This window comes from Pongo abelii, chromosome 1 (genome assembly GCF_028885655.2).
Source record: "Pongo abelii isolate AG06213 chromosome 1, NHGRI_mPonAbe1-v2.0_pri, whole genome shotgun sequence".
In the NCBI taxonomy this organism is placed as follows: domain Eukaryota; kingdom Metazoa; phylum Chordata; class Mammalia; order Primates; family Hominidae; genus Pongo; species Pongo abelii.
Genome location: NC_071985.2, coordinates 23,845,421 through 23,869,629, shown reverse-complemented (window position 1 = coordinate 23,869,629; position 24,209 = coordinate 23,845,421). Strand labels below are relative to the sequence as shown.

The following is a 24,209-nucleotide window of genomic DNA, read 5'->3' as shown; positions in this document are numbered from 1 at the left end:
GCCCTCTCTGCCTCTGCTCATTGCTCTTTATAGCTTCCCTCAACACACACACACACACACACACACACACACATCTCATTAACTGAGGATTTGGGTCCCTGGCTGATAGCCTTCTCCTTCATCTTATTCCTTTTCTTACTCATACTAGACTTTGACTTTGTGTGGACAACCCAACTATAAATCCAGCCTCACCAGGGACTATTGCTACTCTAAAATGTTAAACCCCAATATCCAATCTGACTAAAACTTATTTCCTGTTATACTGAATTCAGATTTCCTTTAATCCTGGTTCCTTAACTTCTCTCTTTTGACCCAATTAATTACCATCTATCTAGCGTGGATCCCATAATTTATCATTTCAATCATTCTCTTGCCAGTACCACCTTCAACATTCTTGACCCTTTGTTCTTCTTCCTCATGTACCCTATAAATCCCTAATATCTGTCTTTTCCAGTCCAAAATCCAAGCTTCTGGGTGTTGCTGGAGACAGACCCTAATTGGGGCTATTCTCAGATATGATCTCCAGTTTCAGCTTTTTACTCTACTTGACTTTTGAGTTTCTTTTTTGTTGTTGTTGTTGTTGTTGTTGTTTTAGAGACGGAGTCTCGCTCTGTTGCCCAGGCTGGAGTGCAGTGGTGCGATCTTGGCTCACTACATCCTCCATCTCCTGGGTTCAAGAGATTCTCCTACCTCAGCCTCCCCAGTAGAGTAGGTGGGATTACAGGCACCCACGACCAAGCCCAACTAATTTTTTTATTTTTAGTAGAGATGGGGTTTCACGATGTTGACCAGGCTGGTCTTGAACTCCTGACTTCAAGTGATCTGCCCATCTCAGCCTCCCAGAGTGCTGGGATTGCAGGTATGAGCCACCGCTTCCCACCTGCTTTTTTCTAATTGGCTTCCTTATTCATTTCTCACAATGGCTTTTGCAAACCTTCTCCTCAAGGATCCAAACCCATCCTTGCTTCCTCAAAGATCCAAAACCACCCTTCCTATTTACGAAGGTGGTCTCCTGTCTTAGGTGACAAGAAAATATACCTTCTTGCCCTCGTATCTACATGCTCACCTATACCCTCACCCGACTTTTCCTTCTTCCTCACCCCATCAAAGGCAATAATGAACCTGTTTTTATTCATCTGGGCCTTTGGTCTTCCCCTTCATATTTCCCGAGACCTCGCTTTCTTCTTTCTCTTGTGTTTTTTATTTTTCTATCTCTTATGTGTCCTTCTCTAAAAGTTATAAACATGCACAAAATCTTTCCATCTCAAAATATAATACTCTTTACCTGGTGTCCCCTTCAGGCCATCTTCTTTATTTATTTACTTTTGCGCCAGCGTCTTGCTCTGAAGCCCAGGCTGGGTGCGTAGCGCGATCATGGCTCACTGCAACCTTGGACTCCTGGGCTCAAGAGATCCTCCTGCTTGGAGGATCAGATTTCTTATCTTCGCATAAGTGATAATATGGCTTCTTCCTCATCTCCTAAACACCAGTCATCTGACATACACTGCAGATCTAAAATGCGCCTACGTGTTCTGCCCTTCCTTGCCTACCTGTTGAGCTTGCACCGCTCCTGTGAGTCTCCCCCCACCCACAAGTGATCCTTCTTCCTTCGCGCTCCACTAACCCGACATAAATGTTTATCATATCAAGTTTTCCGTTGCACTCTTGTGTTTATTTCTCCTGGCTTCTTCACCAAGCTGTGACAACTGGGCCCTGTCGCCTCCTTCCTCGTATCTGCAGCGCCTATCGCAGAGCCGCTTAATCTTTATCGAAGGCAGCTGCGGTTCAGCCCTGAGGGCCACGGGACGGACGCCAGCCATTCAGCCCTACAGGGGGCGCTGTGGCAGCCGGCATTGGTTGCCGTGCCCTCCACTTGTCTCGCTCAGCTCTCGAGCCACACGCCCTGGGCTCCGCCCACTCCCTGACAACATCCCTCCTGCCCATTGGGCGAGCGTGGACGGGGCTGTCCAATGGAGCGAGGCGTTGGTGCGAGGAGGCGCCGCCATCTTGGGGCTGCTGGGACTCGCGTCGGTTGGCGACTCCCGGACGTAGGTAGTTTGTTGGGCCGGGTGCTGAGGCCTTGCTTCTTTTTACTTTTCCACTCTAGGCCACGATGCCGCAGTACCAGACCTGGGAGGAGTTCAGCCGCGCTGCCGAGAAGCTTTACCTCGCTGACCCTATGAAGGTAAATCGCTGGCGGGGCCGCTGCTTTGGGCCCCAGCCCAGGATGTCTTCCCGCCATCCACTCGGCCCCTGGAGCTTCCCCAGCGCTCCCAGGAGGTGCTGGGAATGAACACAAATGGACCCTGCCAAGTTAAATGTTCTGCTCTCTCGTCCCCTTCGTCCCTGATCTAGCGGCCCAGTGAGGCCCTGAAGCTGGCAACAGCCAGGTTCATCTCAGCCCTAAACATTTCTGCAATCGGTCTTCCCGCCCCAGTCCCTCAACTTCCTTTATGGCTTCGGTTGTTTTACGAGTCCCTGAAGCCAGGGCTCCTCCCCCTGCAGCTTCCTATCCTTTGTCTTTGTTCATTTTTCCTGTACCGCCTAGGCGGTAAGGGTACCTCATGTATATAAAACTGATGATGTTTTTCTACTGCCGCTCAGACATTCTTGAAAGATTCCAATTTGGAAGCATCTGTACCCCCCAGAATATTGGTTCTTAGTATTTTGGGAGTCACAGGCTTTGAGAACATAAGAATAATATTTGCACCTTTCCTCAGAAAAATGAACGTATAAGTAAATGTTTGCAAACAATTTTAAGGGATTCATGGACCTCTGAAATACATTCTTAGCCCACGCAAAAATTATAATGGAGGTGGATGTCAGAGGTTAGCTCATTATTAAAAAGCAAAGGAGTCCAAGTGATGGGAGTTTAGCATTCGGGTGTTACTTTTCGTCTCTTGAGGTTTTGGTTATTTTATTGTCATGTCTAAGAATTATTTGAAGCATCTTCATGTTCATTAAAAGTTCTACTTCTTTTTAGAACTCAGCATATTGAAGGGATTTTATACTGGAAACCTCAGACCTGGTTATGTATGATGCTTCTTTTGTTTTCTGTTTGTTGTAACTCAGTCATCTCTTTTATGCTCCATTCATTTCCCACTCTCGTGTTACTGACCCCAAGTTAAATTAGGTTCTGTGGGACACACAAAGGTGAATGAGATTCCGTTCAACCCTTAAGGAGCTGGTGGTATTGGAGGGTATTATAGATAACAGTGTATTGTGACTGTATCCCTCAGAGAAGAAAGAAAATTAAAAGCAGATAATCTCGGAAAACCGGGGCTCAGGATCTTTTTTTTTTTTTTAATTTTTTTATTTTTATTTTTTTTGAGACGAAATCTCGCACTGTCGCCCGGACTGGAGTGCAATGGCTCAATCTCAGCTCACTGCAACCTCCACTTTCTGGGTTCAAACGATTCTCCTGCCTCAGCTTCCCAAGTAGCTAGGTTTACAGGCGCCTGCCATCACAGCTGGCTAATTTTTTGTATTTTTAATAGAGGCGGGGTTTCACCATCTTGGCCAGGCTGGTCTGGAACTCCTGACCTCGTGATCCACCCGCGTTGGCCTCCCAAAGTGTTGGGATTACAGGTGTGAGCCACTGCGCCCAGCCCGGGGCTCAGGATTTACTGTGTGAAACTATTGATGATCATTAAGTAATATGAATTATGTTTTAAGTGTATGCAGTGAGCTGGTAACCTGTAACTCCAATGCCACATACTGTTTATAGTGCATATAAGTTTAAAGTGTGCAGCAAGAAATGTTGATAATTATGATTAAAAATAGTATTAGACCCACAGAAATACCTAGGTAAGTAACAAGCTGTAAAACATTCTTAGTTCTATTTTTTACGATAAAATGATACAATAATAAATGATGGAAACATTGTATTTTTAAAATTGAGTAATTTGTTTATAACACTGGTGACTTCTGGTTGCTTCATTTGGTTAGCTTCCCTTGTTGGCAGGGTCATTTGTTTCTTGATTCAGACAATGCTACTGAGACCGCACAGGACTTTTATCCAGAAGTACCCACAGTATAAACTAAAAATACTTGAAAAACAGTAAAGAATATATAAATTCACATCAAGAGTAACTGTACTGTAAGAATGTGATGGCAGTGGTAGGGAAAATGAAAATAATTAGAGCATCACTGTGAGCAAAGCATGTCTAGAATAGACGAGAGAGAGAATATTTCACCTCTTACCCAGTCAGAAAATTGCAGTTGGCACAGGCTGGAGTGCAGTGGCACAAATCACAGTTCGCTGCACCATTGAACTGGGCTCGAGAGTCTTGCTTTGTTGCCCAGATTGGTCTTAAATCCTTGCCTCAGGTGATTCTCCTGCCTCAGCTTCCCAAGTAGCTGGGATTACAGACACAAGCCATGGTGCCTGGCTTGATTGATATGTTGAGAGGAGAAAGGATGAGCGTAGAGGAAGAGCTTAACAGTTTTTTGTTTGTTTTCCAAGGTGGAGTTTTGTTCTTGTTGCCCAGGTTGGAGGGCAATGGCGCAATCTTGGCTCACTGCAACCTCTGCCTCTACGTGACAGGCATTTTACATATGTTTATATGTTACAGGCATTTAATATATATTTATGTGTATTTACATAGATTTATACATAATACATGAACAATTACAGCAACCCATCAAAGTATATAAATGAATGATTTTAGATCTGTTAAGTGATTTACCTAGTTTCTTAAGAGATTAAGATGAAATTTGGACCCAGATCTTTGAACCCCAAGTCCATTCTCTTTCTGCTAGGGCTAAAGAACAAATTTTGTCAGGTCTCTGGAATCTGTTTTCCAAAATTCTCTGTCTTCTCTCCGCAATACATTTAACCTGTTGATTATACCCAGTATCTTTTTACCACTCTGTCTTGCATTGCTATAATTGAAGATGGCATTACCACTGGATTATGTAATAACCTCTTTGTTGGTCTGTCAGTCTTTTTAGTTCCTTAACACTCTTGCCACAACTGTCTAAAAAACAAAAGTTGAATTCTTCATCTCCTGCTTAAAAACTGGTTCTTTGATAACTGGATATAGTCCTAACTCCCAGTCACAGTCTGACCCATCTCCAGTCTTTCTGGCTTTGTCTCACCATTTTCATGATCTTCAGCTCTAGTCTCATGAAGCTACCGAATTGTATCCTTGTTCAGAATGGTTTTTAGCCTTTCTTCTGCCTTCTATAAGGTTAAAAAAAAAAAAAAAAAAGCATTTCAAAGCCACCTCCTTTTTTAGACTTTCCTTTTTCCCAGTCTAAATTACTTGTTTTCTCTCTTTAGCATTTTATCTGTATATCCCTTTATAGGACTTAATTCATTTTGTCCTTGTGTTTTGGTTATTTTTGGTAAAGAACCTTGATTTTTCTTTCTTTATGGCATCTGACATGGTGACTCGGCACCCTCTAAATTACCAAATGGACCGCTTTATAAACATGATTGGCCTTTTTTCTTTTCTTTTTTTTTTTTTTTTTTGTTTTTGAGACAGAGTTTTGCTTTTGTTGTCCAGGCTGGAGTGCAGTGGTGCAATCTCAGCTCACTGCAACCTCCGCCTCCGAGATTCAAGCAATTCTCCTGCCTCAGCCTCCCGAGTAGCTAGGATTACAGACACCCGCCACCATGCCCAGCTAATTTTTATATTTTTAGTAGAGATGGGGTTTCACCATGTTGGCCAGACTGGTCTTGAACTCCTGACCTTGTGAGTGAACTCCTGCCCTCCCAAAGTGCTGGGATTACAGGCATGAGCCACTGCGCCCAGCCATGATTGGCCTTTTAACTCTCATTTCTCCTAAATGAAACCAGTGAGTGTTCCTTTAACTGAGAGTTAAAACTTCACACAGTTATCATGCTTAGTATATTTTTAAGTGTTTCGTTTCTAGAGAACTGAATTTTTAAAATATGTAAAACTGAATTTACTAGATCAATAAGTAGAATCAGGTATTCTAAAGATAATTAACCTAGTTACTACTATCTATACCTGCTTAAATGCTTGATGAGTTCCCTTTCCTCCTCCACTCAGACAAATTGCATATAGTGATGTAACTTTTTTTTTCAATCTCAGGAATGCAAAGACCATAATGGGGAAAGCTGTAGGTTGCAGTTCCATTAGCCCTTTTTATTTGGTTTCCAGAATTGTCTTGAGGCCTCTGGTGCTAGATTGTAACCATTTTAAAATTATGTTTCTGTTCTGGCTTGTAGATAATTAGCAGTTTTTATTTTATTTTATTTTTGTTTTTTTGAGATGGAGTCTTGCTCTGTCCCCAGGCTGGAGTGCAATGGTGCGATCTTGGTTCACTGCAAGCTCCACCTCCCGAGTTCACACCATTCTCTTGCCTCAGCCTCCCGATTAGCTGGGACTGCAGGCACTCGCCACCACGCCCGGCTAATTTTTTGTATTTTTTAGTAGAGACGGAGTTTCACCGTGTTAGCCAGGATGGTCTCAATCTCCTGACTTTATGATCCACCCGCCTTGGCCTCCCAAAGTGCTGAGATTACAGGCGTGAGCCACCGCGCCTGGCCAATACTTAGCAGTTTTTAAAACAGCTAGCTAAACGAGTTACTGATACTGGTTAGGGAAAAACTGCGATACACTGTGCTTGAATCCATCACTGAAAAAAAATAATGTTCATGGAAGTGTTCTTGGGAGATATCTTATAGGAATATGCTAATATCTAAATGCCTTGGCAATCTGTAGAATATTGAACATAAAGTATTGTGTAACATGAAACTTCTGTATAGGAGTTATTCTGGTTTTTGGAAAAGTTGGTGGTGGGGACTTCAAGGCAGAATTCTGCTTTTATGTAATAATGCGTTATGTTCTACCTTCATGATAAAGACCTGATTTTGCTGAATATTTTAGTCTGAATCCGCTTGCTAAGATCTGTGGAAAAATGGAAAGTGAATTGCACTGACCTGCAGCACTGTTTGCTAATGAATGGATTTGGACTTTTTAACTAGCCATTTCTGCTAAATGTTTTTCCTCCTTTTTCTGTCATTCCTCTGTGGCTAGGTCTGTTGGCGTATATTCTCACTGGCAAGAAATGCCACCTTATAAGTCTCACAGACATTCCCTGAATGTGGATGTGTTTTGAGAATGTTCAGTACCTATCTTTTCAAACTGGCTGCAAATAAAATATCCAGCTTTTTTAAAGTCTTAAATAAATGGTAGCAAAGGAATGAACTAAAATAGCTGATTTTTTTTTAACCTCATTTCAGTTTAGTTTATAGTAAAAATGCCTTTAGATGTTTGGGAGTATTTATTCTAAAAGGATCCTTTTCAGCCTACCTGAAGACTAAATTATTTGTAAGAAATGTCATCTGTCTTCACTGTTTCTAAATATGTATTTTTGTTTCAGGCACGTGTGGTTCTCAAATATAGGCATTCTGATGGGAACTTGTGTGTTAAAGTAACAGATGATTTAGTTGTAAGTATACATTTTTATTTGTTACATACTTTCAGATTTGTTTGAGTTAATTATTTGTTTGAAATTATTTACTTAGAGTTTATGGAGATTACCCATTAGGATGCTTATTTTGCATTTCATTCAAAGATGAAGAACCTCATTCTAGCAGCTACTTTTGTAGACCCTCAGGAAATAATTTAACCTGCTTTCTTAATGCATTATGTCAAGTGTCTTTAATAAGTGCTGTCTTCAGACCTTAAGCAACAGGAATGTAGAGACCAAATTGGATGTAAGGGAGTAAAAGTTTCCTTTAAATGACAGTGTTTGAACACAAGTTACAGGCTTTATTGTATTTCCTGTCTTTGATACGCTCACTCTTGTTACTTCCTCATATCACATTCATTCCTTAACCCTCTGCCATTTGTTTTCTGCATATGGTACTCCAATGAAACTGCTCTTTGTGAGAGCACATCAGTAGCTCCTTTATTTTCAAACCCAGTGGTCTTATTATTCATATCTTATTTGACCTTCTTGCTGCTTTTGATACAGAAGCCCACTCTTTTCATAGAAATAATTATTTTGGCACTTGTGGTTCTGTTTTATCTTGGCCTTACTATTCTGTGTTTCTGTTCTTTCATTCTTCTTTGCTGATTGTTTTTTTTTTTTTATGTGCCCCATATATATGTGCTTCTCTAGGATTCTGTCCTTGATTGTCTTTTCATACAGCTTCTGGAGCAGTTCATTTAGTTGAGTCTAATACTGCATCTGCCTATGTCTACTTGCAAATGTGTGTTTAGTTCATATTCTTCTGACTTTCTGACTAGCATCTGTATCTCACATACCCTCAAAATTCACTTGTCTACAGTGGAGTTTATCATCTGTTCTTTTTTTTTTTTTTTTTTTTTTTTTTGAGACGGAGTCTTGCTCTGTCGCCCAGGCTGGAGTGCAGTGGTGTGATCTCGGCTCACTGCAAGCTCTGCCTCCCGGGTTCATGCCATTCTCCTGCCTCAGCCTCCTGAGTAGCTGGGACTACAGGCACCCGCCACCACGCCCGGCTAAATTTTTTTTGTATTTTTAGTAGAAGACAGGGTTTCACCATGTTGGCCAGAATGATCTCGATCTCCTGACCCGTCTCGGCCTCCCAAAACGCTGGGATTGCAGACGTGAGCCACCCCGCCCGGCCTATCATCTGTTCTTAAACTAGCTCCTCCTTACACCTGTAATCCCAGCACTTTGGAAGGTCAAGCGGGCAGATCACAAGATCAGGAGATCGAGACCATCCTGGCTAACACAGTGAAACCCCATCTCTACTAAAAATACAAAAAAATTAGCCAGGCGTGGTGGCGGGCACCTGTAGTCCCAGCTACTCAGGAGGCTGAGGCAGGAGAATTGCGTGAACCTGGGAGGTGGAGCTTGCAGTGTGCAGAGATCGTGCCACTGCACTCCAGCCTGGGTGACACAGCAAGACTCCATCTCAAAAAAACACAAAAAAACTAGCTCCTTCTTCTGTTCCTACCTTCCTACCTTTAGTTGCATTATTTTCCACGTGGTCAGAAATCTGGGGGTTTTTTTTAATTAAAAAATTTTTTTTTAGAGACAGGATATCACTATGTTGCCCAGGTTGGTCTTGAACTCCTGGCTTCAAGCAATCCTCCCATGTTGCTGGGATTACACACATGGGCCACAGTGCCCAGCCCAGAGTGATTTCTGTTTAGACGGAGTCTCGCTCTGTTGCGAGGCTGGAGTGCAGTGGGCAATCTCTGCTCATTGCAGCCTCCACCTGCTGGGTTCAAGTGATTCTCCTGCCTCAGCCTCCTGAGTAGCTGGGACTACAGCCACGCACCACCACGCCCAACTAATTTTTTTTTTTTTTTTTTTTTTTTAGTAGAGACGGGGTTTCACCATGTTGACCAGGATGGTCTCCATCTCTTGACCTCATGATCTGCCCACCTTGGCCTCCCAAAGTGCTGGGATTACAGGGGTGAGCCACTGCGCCTGGCCTTTTCTTTTTATTTGTTTGTTTGTTTGATGGAGTCTCACTCCGTCGCCCAGGCTGGAGTGCAGTGGCGCAATCTCGGCTCCCTGCAAACTGCCTCCTGGGTTCACGCCATTCTCCTGCCTCAGTCTCCTGAGTAGCTGGGACTACAGGCGCCCACCACCATGCCCGGCTAATTTTGTGTATTTTTAGTAGAGACGGGGTTTCACCCTGTTAGCCAGGATGGTCTCGAACTCCTGACCTCGTGATCTGCCCGCCTTGGCCTCCCAAAGTGTTGGGATTACAGGCGTGAGCCACTGTGCCTGGATTTTTTTTTTTTTTTTTTTTTTTTAAAGGAGTCTGGCTCTATTACCCAGACTGGAGTGCAATGGTTCATTCTTGGCTCACTGCAACCTCTGCTTTCCGGGTTCAAGCAATACTCCTGCCTCAGCCTCCCAAGTAGGTGGGATTACAGGTGGGCACCACCACACCCAGCTAATTTTTGTATTTTTAGTAGAGATGAGATTTCACCATGTTGCCCAGGCTGGTGTTGAACTCCTGACCTCAAGCGATCCACCCACCTCGGCCTCCCAAAGTGCTGGGATTACAGGTGTGATCCACCACGCCCAGCCCCAGAGTGATTTCTGAAAGGCTAATTTGATTGTTACTCCCTTACTTAGAAACCTTTAAACTCCACCCTTGCATCCCCTCTAATCTCTCATTTCTGTATTACGTAAGAGCTCCTTTAATGTGCTGTGATGTGTTAGGCCTCAGTGCTTTTGAACATTCTGTTTCCTCCTTTGCAATATTGAATCCCACCTCCACCCCTAATGTGGCCAGACTGCTGCTTATCTTTCAAAACCCAACTTGAGGATTACTTCATCTCTTGCTTTTCATTTTGGCTTTTTGTGCTGTATTACAATTCTTTTATCACATTTGTCTTTTTAATAGACTGCCCTTCAAGACAATAGAGGTAGATCAGTAATATTCTTATGTGTTTTATTTCCATTGCCTACTATGATATCTTGACCCAGAGAGCACTCAGTAAACATTTTTAAAATAGATTAGTTCTTTTAAAAATTTTATAGAGTGATTTTAAAAATCACTTTTTGTCTTTGGTCGTATATTGTATTTGTGTTCAGGGTTCCATTATGAGATTGCATGAAGTTAGACCTTTTAGTGATTACCATGTCTTCTAAGAACCAATTGAATGTAGTGAGTAGCTGAACATGTGAAAAAGGAAGAGTGAATCGAGATGTAATATACTAGACATAGATTGAAGAGATGTGAATCCTAGCTTAGTCATTTACTAGCATTTTGGCCTTGGAAAAGTTTAGCCTTCTGGTCTCAATTTCCTCATCTGGAAAGTATCATAGTGATAGTAAAAAATATATGAAAGCATCTAACATTAGTGCTTACCCTTGGTAGATTGAGTACGTGTATTCTTTTGTTTGTTGGTTGTTTGGTTGATTGCTTTTTTTTTGTTTTAGAGACAGTGTCTTGCTCTATTGCTCAGGCTGCAGTGCAGTGGCATGATCATAGCTCACTGCATCCTCGACCTCCTGGGCTCAAGCGGTCCTCTCGCTTCAGCCTCCTGAATAGCAGAGACTACAGGTGTGCACCACCACACTCAGCTAATTTTTAAATATTTTTGTCAAGACAGGGTCTCATTATATTGCCCAGGCTGATCTGGAACTCCTGGACTCAAGCCATCTTTCTGCCTTAGCCTCCCAAACCACTGGGATTATGGGTGTGAACCACTAAGTACTTCTTAAATCTTGACATTCCACACAGAAAAAGTTTAATTGTGATTGTCACAGAGTGGTTAGGTATACTTGCTGAAGAAAAACCCCTATGTCCTGTCTTTAAAATAGGGGAATAGGCCGGGCGCGGTGGCTCATGCTTGTAATCCCAGTACTTTGGGAGGCTGAGGTGGGCGGGTCATGAGGTCAGGAGTTCGAGACCAGCCTGACCAACACAGTGAAACCCCGTCTCTACTAAAAATACAAAAATTAGCTGAGCGTGGTGGTGGGTGCCTATAATCTCAGCTACTTGGGAGGCTGAGGCAGGAGAATCACTTGAACATGGGAGGCGGAGGTTGCAGTGAGCCAAGATTGTGCCACTGCACTCTAGCCTGGGCAACAGAACTAGACTCGGTCTCAAAAAATAAAAAATAAAATAGGGGAATAAATGCAGAACGAATTTTAATACAAAAGGCCTTATCGCCAATTGATGGCTCTTTTTGCCCTGTTAATGATTGAATATAATTAAGGATCCATGTTAACTTCGACTTTTTTATAATCCCATGTATGCATCATTTTTCTAATACCATAATTGATTTATAATACTGTCTTCTATGGACCTAAAATCTTTTTCTGTCAGAAACTTCAGTGAGAAGGTATGTACATTCTCTCATAGGACATACGCTAAAATTTTAATGATGAAGATTAATACGGCCTTTTTACAAGATTGCCGCACAAATTTGTACAATGCGTGGATAAAAAATTTTTTAAGTGAGTTGCTTAAAAGGCTGAATGAATTCAGATCAGTTGGGCATGATGAGGTTGAACTTCAAGTTATTTAAGTTGTTGACTTTTATTATAGGATCATTAATTCCTGTTGTTTAAAACTCATGTGAACCTTTAAGATGGGCTGAAGAAAAGTGGACCTATATTACAAAATGAGGAAAGGGCTGCCAGCTTAAAGTCGCTGTTTTTGAAGATTCTACAACAAATGGCTTTATGACCAACCATAAACAGATCTTAAGTATCTGGTGAAGAATTTAACTGCTAACAAGGAAGAATTTGGTTTGATTTAAAAGTAATATCTTCAAGCCTGGGCAACATGGAGAAACCCCGTCTCTACTAAAAATAGGAAAGTTAGCTGGGTGTGGTTGTGTGTGCCTGTAGTCCCAGCTACTCAGGAAGCTGAGGATCGCTTGAGCCCAGGACACAGGTTGCAGTGAGCTGAGATTGCGCCACTACACCCCCAACCTGGGCCACAGAGTGAGACACTGTCTCAAAAATACATATCTTCAGCAAATCAAGATTTTTTTTTTTTTTTGAGACAGAATCTCACTCTGTCGCCCAGGCTGGAGTGCAGTGGCATGATCTTGGCTCACTGCAGCCCTGATTCCTGGGTTCAAGCGATTCTCCTGCCTCAGCCTCCTAAGTAGCTGGGAGTACAGGCGCCATGCCCAGCTAATTTTTGTATTTTTAGTAGAGACGGGGTTTTACCATGTTGGCCAGGCTGGTCTCGAAGTGCTGACCTGGTGTTCCGCCTGCCTCGGCCTCCCAAAGTGCTGGGATTACAGGCGTAAGCCACCACGCCTGGCCAAGAAAATCAAGATTTACCTGGTTTATGTGTTGACCAGCTATACACAGAGAATTCTAGATTTTTTTCTAAAAATTATTATCAAACCCCCAATTTCATCAGTAGAAAAAGAGATCTTAAGATTTCTGGTTTTTTTTTTTTTTCCAGCATAACTCAGTTACTTATGGCTGGGAGAAAATATGTAGGGAGATAATCTAATACCTAATTCTAAGGGAGAAAATATCTAATTCTAAGCCTTGAGTTCTTCTCATCAGACCATAGCAGGATTTAACATTTAACATTTTTCAGAAGCTTCTAATAGACTTCATTCAGTTTTTTGTCCACAGCAGTGGCATTTAAATTACTGTACTTTAAGACATGGAATTGCTGGAGGCTTGGAAACTTGAGTGCAATTTCCCTAGTATGACCCTCCAAGGAGAATAGAGCAAAACAGTGGTAGGAAAAACTCTCAAAATTTTACCCAATTGTATGTTTTCTACATTGTCAATATCTAGTTTTATATAGTTAATGTGTACTTCTAAAATTTCTGACAGTGTTTGGTGTATAAAACAGACCAAGCTCAAGATGTAAAGAAGATTGAGAAATTCCACAGTCAACTAATGCGACTTATGGTAGCCAAGGAAGCCCGCAATGTTACCATGGAAACTGAGTGAATGGTTTGAAATGAAGACTTTGTCGTGTACTTAGGAAGTAAATATCTTTTGAATTAGAGAAAGTGTTGGGACAGAAAGTACTTTACGTAACTAAGTGGACTATTCAGAAGCTTAGAGGTCATTTTTTGTAATTTTCTTTTTAATGTTTACTTTAGAGAGCTAGGGATGCAAATGTTTTCAGTTAGAAAGCCTTTATTTACTTTTGGAAATTGAACAAGAAATGCATCTGTCTTGGAAACGGGAGATTATTTGATGTTAAGTAAAACATGTAATTGTTTTTCTGGAAAATTTGTATCAGTAATTTGAAAATGAGATATTAGGAAAAACCAATTCTTCTTAAATTTAGTTCATCTTTCTTTAAAAGAACATTAAATGTAACCATTTTGTCGGATCGATGTATTTCTTTTGGAGCATAAAATGTATGCTGTTGTGACCAATAAATATAAAATATGGTAATTGGAATTAACTCCACACCATAGTATGCATTGTTATACATACTGTGCACCTAATTATGTATAGCAGTGTAGTCTCAATTATATCTAAAAGTAATGGTGACTAACAAGTATGCTTTGCCTTATTTCCACATTTAAACTACCTTTTAATATAAGGGATTTGTAGTATCGGCTTGTTGAGCAATGACTTTGAATCTAGTTTTCAGTGATCAGAAGCAGCAGTTATTTGAGTGCATGAATGGAATGATGATCACTGTACTATGATGTACTGAAACCACCATATTACAGAAATATTTACTACATATTTTCCATCTGTAGTTTCTCAGAAGGGCTATGGATTAGTTGAACTGTCAAATCCTTGCATACTTCTGTGACACCCCTGCCCATTTTCTCTTTAATTAACCAAGGTGTTAGGTGTGACTGTCACAACTGTTAATGTTTTCCAGCAAACTAGAAGTATGATATTTGATAATTATATTTGTATCCTAAATTTCACCACCTAAATGTAATGTTGATTCCTCAAGAATGAAATGAAGGCACTACATTGAAATATGTTTTGTATAAATTTGTCATGTTGAACAACATTTTAGCATGGTAAGTTCCCTTAGCTATATGAATTTTGGCATGTTTCAGAGAGATCAGTAAATAAAATATTAGATAAAATATATATTGTTTGTGTTGAAGTTTTATTTATTTATTTATTTATTTTTATGAAGTATTTATTGATCATTCTTGGGTGTTTCTCGGAGAGGGGGATATGGCAGGGTCAGAGGATAATAGTGGAGAGAAGGTCAGGAGATAAACACATGAACAAAGGTCTCTGGTTTTCCTAGGCAGAGGTCCCTGCGGCCTTCTGCAGTGTTTGTGCCCCTGGGTACTTGAGATTAGGGAGTGGTGATGACTCTTAAAGAGCATGCTGCTTTCAAGCATCTGTTTAACAAGGCACATCTTGCACCGCCCTTAATCCATTTAACCCTGAGTTGACACAGCACATGTTTCAGAGAGCACGGGGCTGGGGGAAAGGCCATAGATCAACAGCATCCCAAGGCAGAATTTCTCCTAGTACAGAACAAAATGGAGTCTCCTATGCCCACCTCTTTCTACACAGACACAGCAACAATCTGATCTCTCCTTCCTTTCCCCACACTTCCCCCTCTTCTCTTTAACAAAACCGCCATCGTCCTCATGGGCCACTCCCGATGGTCACTGTCTCTTTGGAGCTGTTGGGTACACCTCCCAGACGGGGCGGCCGGGCAGAGGCGCTCCTCGCCTCCCAGACGGGCGGCCGGGCAGAGGCGCTCCTCACCTCCCAGACGGGGCGGCCGGGTAGAGGCGCTCCTCACTTCCTCCCAGACGGGGCGGCCGGGCAGAGGTGCTCCTCACTTCCTCCCAGACGGGGTGGCAGCCAGGCAGAGGCGCTCCTCACCTCCCAGACAGGGCGGCCGGGCAGAGGCGCTCCTCACTTCCCAGACGGGGCGGCTGGGCAGAGGCGCTCCTCGCTTCCCAGACGGGGTGGCGGCCAGGCAGAGGCGCTCCTCACTTCCCAGATGGGGCGGCCGGGCAGAGGCGCTCCTCACTTCCTCCCAGACGGGGTGGCGGCCGGGCAGAGGCGCTCCTCACCTCCCAGACGGGGCGGCCGGGCAGAGGCGCTCCTCACTTCCCAGACAGGGCGGCCGGGCAGAGGCGCTCCTCATTTCCTCCCAGACGGGGTGGCGGCCGGGCAGAGGCGCTCCTCACTTCCTAGACGGGGCGGCCAGGCAGAGGCGCTCCTCACCTCCCAGACAATGGGCGGCCGGGCAGAGGCGCTCCTCACCTCCCAGACGGGGCGGCCAGGCAGAGGCGCTCCTCGCTTCCCAGACGGGGTGGCGGCCAGGCAGAGGTGCTCCTGACCTCCCAGACAGGGTGGCGGGCGGGCAGAGGCGCTCCTCACCTCCCAGATGGGGTGGCCGGGCAGAGGTGCTCCTCACTTCCTCCCAGACGGGGTGGCGGCTGGGCAGAGGCACTCCTCACCTCCCACACGGGGCGGCCGGGCAGAGGCGCTCCTCACTTCCCAGATGTTGGGTGAACGGGCAGAGGCACTCCTCATCTCCCAGACGGGGCGGCCAGGCAGAGGCGCTCCTCACTTCCCAGACGTGGCAGCTGGGCAGAGGTGCTCCTCACTTTCCAGACGGGGCGACCAGGCAGAGGCGCTCCTCGCTTCCCAGACAGGGTGGCGGCCGGGCAGAGGCGCTCCTCACCTCCCAGATGGGGCGGCCGGGCAGAGGCGCTCCTCACTTCCCAGACGGGGCGGCCGGGCAGACGTGCTCCTCACTTCCTCCCAGACGGGGTGGCGGCCGGGCAGAGGCGCTCCTCACCTCCCAGACGGGGCGGCCAGGCAGAGGCTCTCCTCACTTCCCAGACGGGGCGGCCGGGCAGAGGCGCTCCTCACCTCCCAGACGAAGCGACCGGGCAGAGGCGCTCCTCACTTCCCAGACGGGGCAGCCGGGCAGAGGCGCTCCTCACATCCCAGATGATGGGCGGCCGGGCAGAGACGCTCAGCACTTCCTATACGGGATGGCGGCCGGGCAGAGGCGCTCCTCACTTCCCAGACGGGGCGGCTGGGCAGAGGGGCTCCTCACATCACAGACGATGGGCGGCCAGGCAGAGATGCTCCTCACTTCCTAGACTGGGTGGCGGCGGGGCAGAGGCTGTAATCTTAGCACTTTAGGAGGCCAAGGCAGGCGGTTGGGAAGTGGAGGTTGTAGCAAGCCGAGATCACGCCACTGCACTCCAGCCTGAGCAACATTGAGCACTGAGTGAGCGAGACTCCGTCTGCAATCCCAGCACCTGGGGAGGCCGAGGCGGGCAGATCACTCGAGGCCAGGAGCTGGAGACCAGCCCAGTCGACAGGGCGAAACCCCATCTCCACCAAAAACACAAAAACCAGTCAGGTGTGGCGGCACGCGCCTGCAATCCCAGGCACTCGGCAGGCTGAGGCAGGAGAATCACAGGAGCCCGAGGCAGGGAGGTTGCAGCGAGCCGAGATCACCGCAGTACAGTCCAGCTTCGGCAACAGAGGGAGACCGAAGGAGGGAGAGGGAGAGGGAGACCGAAGGAGGGAGAGGGAGAGGGAGACCGAAGGAGGGAGAGGGAGAGGGAGACCGAAGGAGAGAGAGGGAGACCGAAGGAGGGAGAGGGAGAGGGAGACCGAAGGAGAGAGAGGGAGAGGGAGAGGGACTGAAGTTTTTAACTTTTCAGAAATTGTTGATTTCTGAGCTGGGATATACTATATTCGTTTAGTCCAAAATGAGCCTAGTAATGCTGAAAGCAAATTTTTTGTTTCTCAGTACTTTATATTATATGACTTTCTCTGCACTATATGTTAATAGCAAGTTTGTTTTCTTGAATTAGAAAAGTAACATCAAATAGTATAGGATTATTTTGGCTTTTTGTTTTTTTTTCCCCCCCAGAATTAATGGGATCACCGTCAGGGGAGGGGAGAGGTTTGACCTTTTTCCCCCTTATTTAACACTATCGAGATGACCTGAAAAGGAGAGACTGGCATTTGGGTTCTTTGAGTCCTGGTAGCTTGTAACAGAGTGGTTAAGAACAGACATTCCAAGTCAGACTGCTTGGCTTTAAATCCTGGCTCCACTATTTCCTAACTCTGGTCTTAGACTAGATACTTTTCTAAGCCTTCATTTTCATCTCTGGAAATGGGGCCAACAATAGTACTTTCCTTGTAAGACTGTTAAGATTAAACATCATGATCCAAGGCTGGGCACAGTGGCTCATGCCTGTAATCCCAGCAATTTGGGAGGCTGAGGTGGGCAGTTCATTTGAGGCCAGGAGTTTGAAACCAGCCTGGCCAACAAGGTGGAACCCAACCTCTGCTACAAATACAAAAATGAGCTGGACATAGTGGCACACTGTTGGGATGATCAGGCCCAACACCAGGCCATGGGGGCTACAAAGTCCAGCAGGGTCAAAAGAATGAGAAAAGACAAGAGTGCATAAAGTGGGCCAGGCACGGTGGCTCACGCCTGTAATCCCAGCACTTTGGGAGGCCGAGGCGGGCGGATCACAAGGTCAGGAGATCGAGACCATCCTAACACTGTGAAACCCCCTCTCTACTAAAAATAAGAAAAAAATTAGCCAGGTGTGGTGGCGGGCACCTGTAGTCCCTGCTACTTGGGAGGCTGAGGCAGGAGAATGGTGTGAACCTGGGAGGCAGAGCTTGCAGTGAGCAGAGATCACGCCACTGCACTCCAGCCTGGGTGACAGAGTGAGACTGGGTCTCAAAAAGAAAAAAAGAAAGTGCATAAAGTGAATCCAGAGGGCCAGTGCTAGATTGGAGGCTGTGAAGGCCCCAAGCTCTGGGAGCCCACACTATTGGTGATCAAACAAAGAAGCAGGTGGTGAGGACATGAGGGTAAACAGGTGAGGGCGTGAGGATGTGGGGTAGAAAGGTAGTGGTACATAAGCGTAGCTGTGATGGTTTAGCATTTCCTTTGATGCATATAGAATATGCTCTGCTGCTTGAGTTAATGGAGGACATGCTTACAAGTAAGAAGCAAGGAAACAAGTCTGCACATTCCAGAGGCTACGAGGGGTCTTATGCCCTGAGCCCTGGGTTCCATCCAAGCCACAAGGGGTTCTATGCCCTGGGCTTAGATTGTGGTGTGGCAGGGCAGCCTTCCACCCTTTGGCACAGAGCTTGGTGTTCCAAAGGCCATGAGGGGTTTTAGAACCTGGACCCCGGACATCTTTCAAGACTTACATTATGACAGACAAGCCAGTCCTGCCTCAGCTCTTCTACCAACATGTGTCCCTTTCCTTGTTTGCAAAACCGCCACAGTTATCATTGCTTGTTCTTGGCGGTGGCTTTCTCTCCAGAGGCGGCTTCCGCATCTGCAGGCTGTGTAAAGACAAACAACACAGATTAAAAGCACAATCGTTATTGAAATCACAGAGCCTCCAAGCGTCTTGATCGATTTTAGCAGGTTAATAGCTGCTAATCCATCTGCAGCTCCTTCAAGCACTTCACTTCCTGGCATTAGTGTCAGATGTGCCTGAGAGGCTTGAAATACTTGTTCCTTCAGTTTTGCAATATCCAAAGATAAATTTCCAGTATGACCTTTTTGTTTGTTTGTTTGTTTTTTGAGGCGGAGTCTTGCTCTGTCGCCCAGGCTGGAGTGCAGTGGCACGATCTCGGCTCACTGCAAACTCCGCCTCCCAGGTTCACGCCATTCTCCTGCCTCAGCCTTCCGAGTAGCTGGGACTACAGGCGCCTGCCACCACACCTGGCTAATTTTTTGTATTTTCAGTAGAGACAGGGTTTCACTGTGTTAGCCAGGATGGTCTCGATCTCCTGACCTCGTGATTCACCCACCTCGGCCTCCCAAAGTGCTGGGATTACAGGCGTGAGCCACTGCGCCCGGCTCCAGTATGACCTTTTAAATGTCTCACCTTTTTCCCACTCATGCTCTGTTTCATTATACAGATGAAGAGTAATGTAAAAATCAGAGGTATTTCAATCACAATGCATTTGAATTTTACTTTTTAAACTTACAATAACGCTCTCCCATTCAAATCACTTTCTGATGGAGATCATTAATTTGTTTTTTTGATTTATTTGAGTTGGAGAGTTCCATAATTTTGTGGAATTCTTTTGCCACTTATTGACAAATTTAACAGTTTGTACAGATGAATGTAGAGCCATTCATGTACAGCTATTGCAGTAGTAGCAGTAACAGCAATGAGGCCAATTATAGCAACTATGAGAGCAACTATAAATCTTTCTGAACGGGATAAAAGTTTTTTAAGGATTTCATTTACTATATGAATGGATGGAGATGCAGCCCACGGTCTAAAGACATAGATATCCAGACTCCTTCCCTGGCTTTAATTATTAGGACAGTCTGATTTTTATTAAAAGTTGAACTAATACAGGTAAACAAATGACATTCGGGGCATGAAATAAAGTATGTATTTATATCAAGAGTAACATTTCCTATTGCTAGCAGAAAAGGTGGCCGGACACAACTTTGAATCCAAAAAGTCCTGTTGGAAAGAAAAGAAAGAGCATATTTATTTTTACCTCCTTCCCCTTTATACTTGTTATATTTACCCTCCCAAATTTGGATTGAACTTTGAGCCATAGCTAATTTCCATAATTTAGAATGTTCCTGTCCTATGGCAGGAGATACCATTTTTGGACTAGGGGCGACAATGCCAGTAGGACTCCATATGATAGGGACCTCAGCTTTTGTCCGAATATATTGTGTATTATTTAATTGCCAGTGGTTCTATCGGTTTATTACATTTGTTCTACAAGAAGGCCTTCTGGTGCAATTTTCTTTAAAGATCCCCTTAGGGGACTAATTAATGATGATTCCACAGGAATTATTTTATAGCGCCTCAGCCTTAACTTGCTATACAATTTTTTCCCAAGTTCAAGCATCCCCACCTTTAAACTAAACTCTATTTTGTTTATATTTGAACTTATTCGGATGGAACCTCAGGGTTTTAGGATGGGAATGATTATATTTTAAACTGTGCCCTGAAATCATATGCAAAACAGCCCGTGATTTATTTTTTCGGGGAATACTGCCAACCAGGCCTGTGTGTCAATCTGTAAACCTCCAACAGCAGGTCCCAGGCATATTGGGGATATTTATATTCTATGGATATATTTATTTTTATCCCTTCCTCATTAGGATGCATTGGCCCTTGGTTATCTGTGGGCTCAGACATCCAGGTACTGTTGTTGGTGTACACCTCAATAACAGGGTCCATCCAACTCACAGACCTAATTAAAGGAAGAAATGGGACATATGCCCAATAAGTGAAATTCTGAGTTGCTCCTATAGTAGGGAGGCTTGCTGCCATGGTGAGTACCGCCAGTCTGGCCACCATCAGGTTACTAGTTGTTTTTAGTTTGTTCTGTGTTTTCAAGTTGTCCTTTGCCATCTGCGCCAACTTCTTGATTTGTCCCTATGTTGGAGAATTTGCCTGACGACTATTCTTGGTTTTCTCCTTCATCTCTGAGAGGTTTATTTGTGCCATCACTCATATCGGGAGTTTTGGCTCTTCCCAGAGTCCTCTCTTCCTGCTGTAGTTCATGATAGATCTTCAGATGTTTGGTGGGCATGCATACAGGCACATGATTGTCACCTGGAGAGACACAAGCAAATCCTCTTCCCCATGTAATTATCCGCCCTTTGATTAGTTAAAGGGCCAGGGAGGTTAGTAGGTGCTTTTATATGAGTAATATAAAAAGGGGAATGCCTTTGTTGTACTGCTTGCTGTAAAGAATGAAATAAAAGATTAAGTTGGTCATTAGTCACATTTTGAATAAGGCACATTCAATATTTTGTGTGGCTTGACTACATAGGCTGAATCAGAAACAATGTTTACTGGCTGTTTAAAAGTTTTTAGTACTATAATTATAGCCATAAGTTCAGCCTTTTGAGCAGAAGCAAAGTCAGTTTGAAAAACTTGCTGTTGAGGTCCTGCAAATGAGACTTTTCCATTATTAGATCCATCAGTAAAAACAGTGATGACCCCCTTCAATAGGAGCTTTTTGAGTAATGGAAGGCAATATCCATGATGTTAATTTAAGAAGTTGGAATATTTTGGATTTAGGATAATGATTATCAAGAATGCCAATAAAACCTGTCAAATTACTTGCCATTCCTGGGAATTAATACAAGCTTACTGAATTTGTTGCTTGTTTAATGGAACTATAATTTGATTTGGATCATATCCCATTAACTTTGTTGTGTGCAGCCTTGCTTGTCCTACTAGTACAGCAATTTTATCTAAGTATAGAGTGAGCGTTTAGTTGTATTGTGAGGTAGAAAAAGCCACTCAACCAGATAATTCTGTTGAACAGTAACTCCTGTAAGTGAATGTTTAGTAGGAAAAACTAAAAACTAATGGCTGCATAGGGTCAATTCGAGTCACTTGTGCCTGTTGAATTTTTTTCTTCAATTAATTGAAGTCTCTCTAATGCCTCTTTGGACAGGAAGCATTTACTGTTTAAGTTAGAATTACATCGTAAGGTAGAAAAGAGGTAAGACATAGGATAAGTAGGAATGCCTAAAGTGGGATGAATCCAATTAATGTCTCCTAACAATTTTTGAAAATCATTTAGAGTTTTTTTTTCCTGAGGAATAGAAGATTAGTTTAATATGTGACCATCATTGATAATGAACAACAATAACAGAATAAGGAAGAAAATCTCATGATTACCTCAATAAATACAGAGAAATCTGGTCACACTCGCTATCTATCTATTCATGATTACAACTCTTCAATACTATGACTGCAAACATCATACTTTTTTTTTTTTAGTATTTATTGATCATTCTTGGGTGTTTCTCGGAGAGGGGGATGTGGCAGGGTCATAGGATAATAGTGGAGAGAAGGTCAGCAGATAAACACGTGAACAAAGGTCTCTGGTTTTCCTAGACAGAGGTCCCTGTGGGCTTCCACAGTGTTTGTGTCCCTAGGTACTTGAGATTAGGGAGTGGTGATGACTCTTAAAGAGCATGCTGCCTTCAAGCATCTGTTTAACAAAGCACATCTTGCACCACCCTTAATCCATTTAACCCTGAGTTGACACAGCACATGTTTCAGAGAGCACAGGGCTGGGGGAAAGGCCATAGATCAACAGCATCCCAAGGCAGAAGAATTTCTCCTAGTACAGAACAAAACGGAGTCTCCTATGTCTACTTTCTACACAGACACAGTAACAATCTGATCTCTCTTTCTTTTACCCACATTTCCCCCTTTTCTTTTCGACAAAACCGCCATCGTCATCATGGCCCGATCTCGATGGTCGCTGTCTCTTCGGAGCTGTTGGCTACACCTGCAGAAAGGCTGTCACTTCACACTTGGAAGATTGCACAGCAGCCAGGCAGGGGCACTCCTCACTTCCCAGATGGGGTGGCGGCCAGGCAGAGGCGCTCCTCACATCCCAGACACGGTGGCCGGGCAGAGGCGCTCCTCACTTCCCAGATGGGGCAGCGGGGCAGAGGCACTCCTCACATCCCAGACAATGGGCGGCTGGGCAGAGGCACTCCTCACCTCCCAGGCAGGGTGGCCGGGCAGAGGTACTCCTCACCTCCCAGACGGGGTGGCCAGGCAGAGGGGCTCCTCACATCCCAGATGATGGGCGGCCAGGCAGAGGCGCTTCCTAGACCGGGTGGTGGTCGGGCAGAGGCTGTAATCTTAGCACTTCAGGAGGCCAAGGCAGGCAGCTGGGAGGTGGAGGTTGTAGCAAGCCAAGATCACGCCACTGCACTCCAGCCTGGGCAACATTGAGCATTGAGTGAGCGAGACTCCGTCTGCAATCTCAGCACCTCGGGAAGCCGAGGCAGGCACATCACTCGAGGTCAGGAGCTGGAGACCAGCCCGGCCAACACGGTGAAACCCCTTCTCCACCAAAAATACAAAAACCAGTCAGGCGTGGCGGCGCGTGCCTGCAGGCACTGGGCAGGCCAAGGCAGGAGAATCACGGGAGCCCGAGGCAGGGAGGTTGCAGCGAGCCGAGATCACGGCAGTACAGTCCAGCCTCGGCAACAGAGGGAGACCGTCAAAAGGAAGGAAGGAAGGCAGGCAGGCAGGAAGGCCATTTAGAGTTTTTAAATCATCTCTTCTAATTTGAACCTTTTGAGGCTTAATAGTACTTTATTCTGCTTTCATTCCTAAATACTGAAAGGGAGTAGAAGTTTGGATTTTATCAGGGGCTATGATTAATCCTGCTGCAGTCACAGCCTTTTCCAGTTGTTTGTAGCATAGCATTAATTCCTCTCTAGTTTCAGCTGCACATAAAATTATCCATGTAATGGATAATATAACATTTGTAAAATTGTTCTTTAATTGGCTTAATAACTTTTCTGATATAAGTTTGACAAATAGTCGGGCTATTTAACATGCCTTGTGGCAGTACTTTCCAATGGTATCTGTCCACTGGTTCTTTGTTATTTATAGCGGGAACGGTAAAAGCAAATTTTTCATAATCTTGGGTAGCTAAAAGAATGGTAAAGAAGCAATCTTTTAAATCTATCTGTATGAGAGGCCAGTATTTTGGGATCATTGTTGGAGAAGGCAGCCTGGTTGCAGTGCACCAATGCGTTGAATTACAGCATTAACAGCCCTCAAATCTGTTAACATTCTCCATTTTCCTGATTTTTTCTTAATAACAAACACAGGAGAATTCCAAGGAGAGAAAGTAGACTCTATGTGTCCCTTTTGCAATTGTTTCTGTACCAATTCTTTTAAAGCCTCCAGTTTTTCCTTCTTCAGCAGCCACTGCTCCACCCAAACCAGTTTGGCAGTTAACCAAACAAGAGGAATGGGAGCCGGAGGCTCAGCAATGGCCACTCCTAAAAATGATACCCTAAT

General features: G+C 44.4%; 1 protein-coding gene across 2 annotated transcripts; it reads left to right on the top strand.

Annotated features, from left to right (window-relative positions):
- The first annotated feature begins 1,958 nt into the window (after window positions 1-1,958).
- SRP9 (signal recognition particle 9) lies at window positions 1,959-14,484 on the top strand. 2 transcript variants are annotated; one of them, XM_009237233.3, is made up of 4 exons: window positions 1,982-2,185; window positions 7,357-7,425; window positions 10,870-10,993; window positions 13,246-13,419. In XM_009237233.3, the coding sequence occupies exons 1-3, from the start codon at window positions 2,114-2,116 to the stop codon at window positions 10,975-10,977; spliced, it is 249 nt and encodes an 82-aa protein (XP_009235508.2). In that variant the 5' UTR covers window positions 1,982-2,113; the 3' UTR covers window positions 10,978-10,993; window positions 13,246-13,419. The 2 variants fall into 2 exon arrangements, with proteins under 2 accessions (XP_002809446.4, XP_009235508.2); XM_002809400.5 differs by lacking the exon at window positions 10,870-10,993 and having other exon boundaries at window positions 1,959-2,185; window positions 13,246-14,484.
- The last annotated feature ends 9,725 nt before the right edge of the window (window positions 14,485-24,209 follow it).

Bases quoted from the DNA above. Each gene is read 5' to 3' on its own strand.
- SRP9 (XM_002809400.5), top strand. From the start codon at position 2,114: ATGCCGCAGTACCAGACCTGGGAGGAGTTCAGCCGCGCTGCCGAGAAG. The intron at 2,186-7,356 runs GTAAATCGCTGG...TTTTTGTTTCAG, and splicing joins ACCTCGCTGACCCTATGAAG to GCACGTGTGGTTCTCAAATA. The intron at 7,426-13,245 runs GTAAGTATACAT...AATTTCTGACAG, and splicing joins AAGTAACAGATGATTTAGTT to TGTTTGGTGTATAAAACAGA.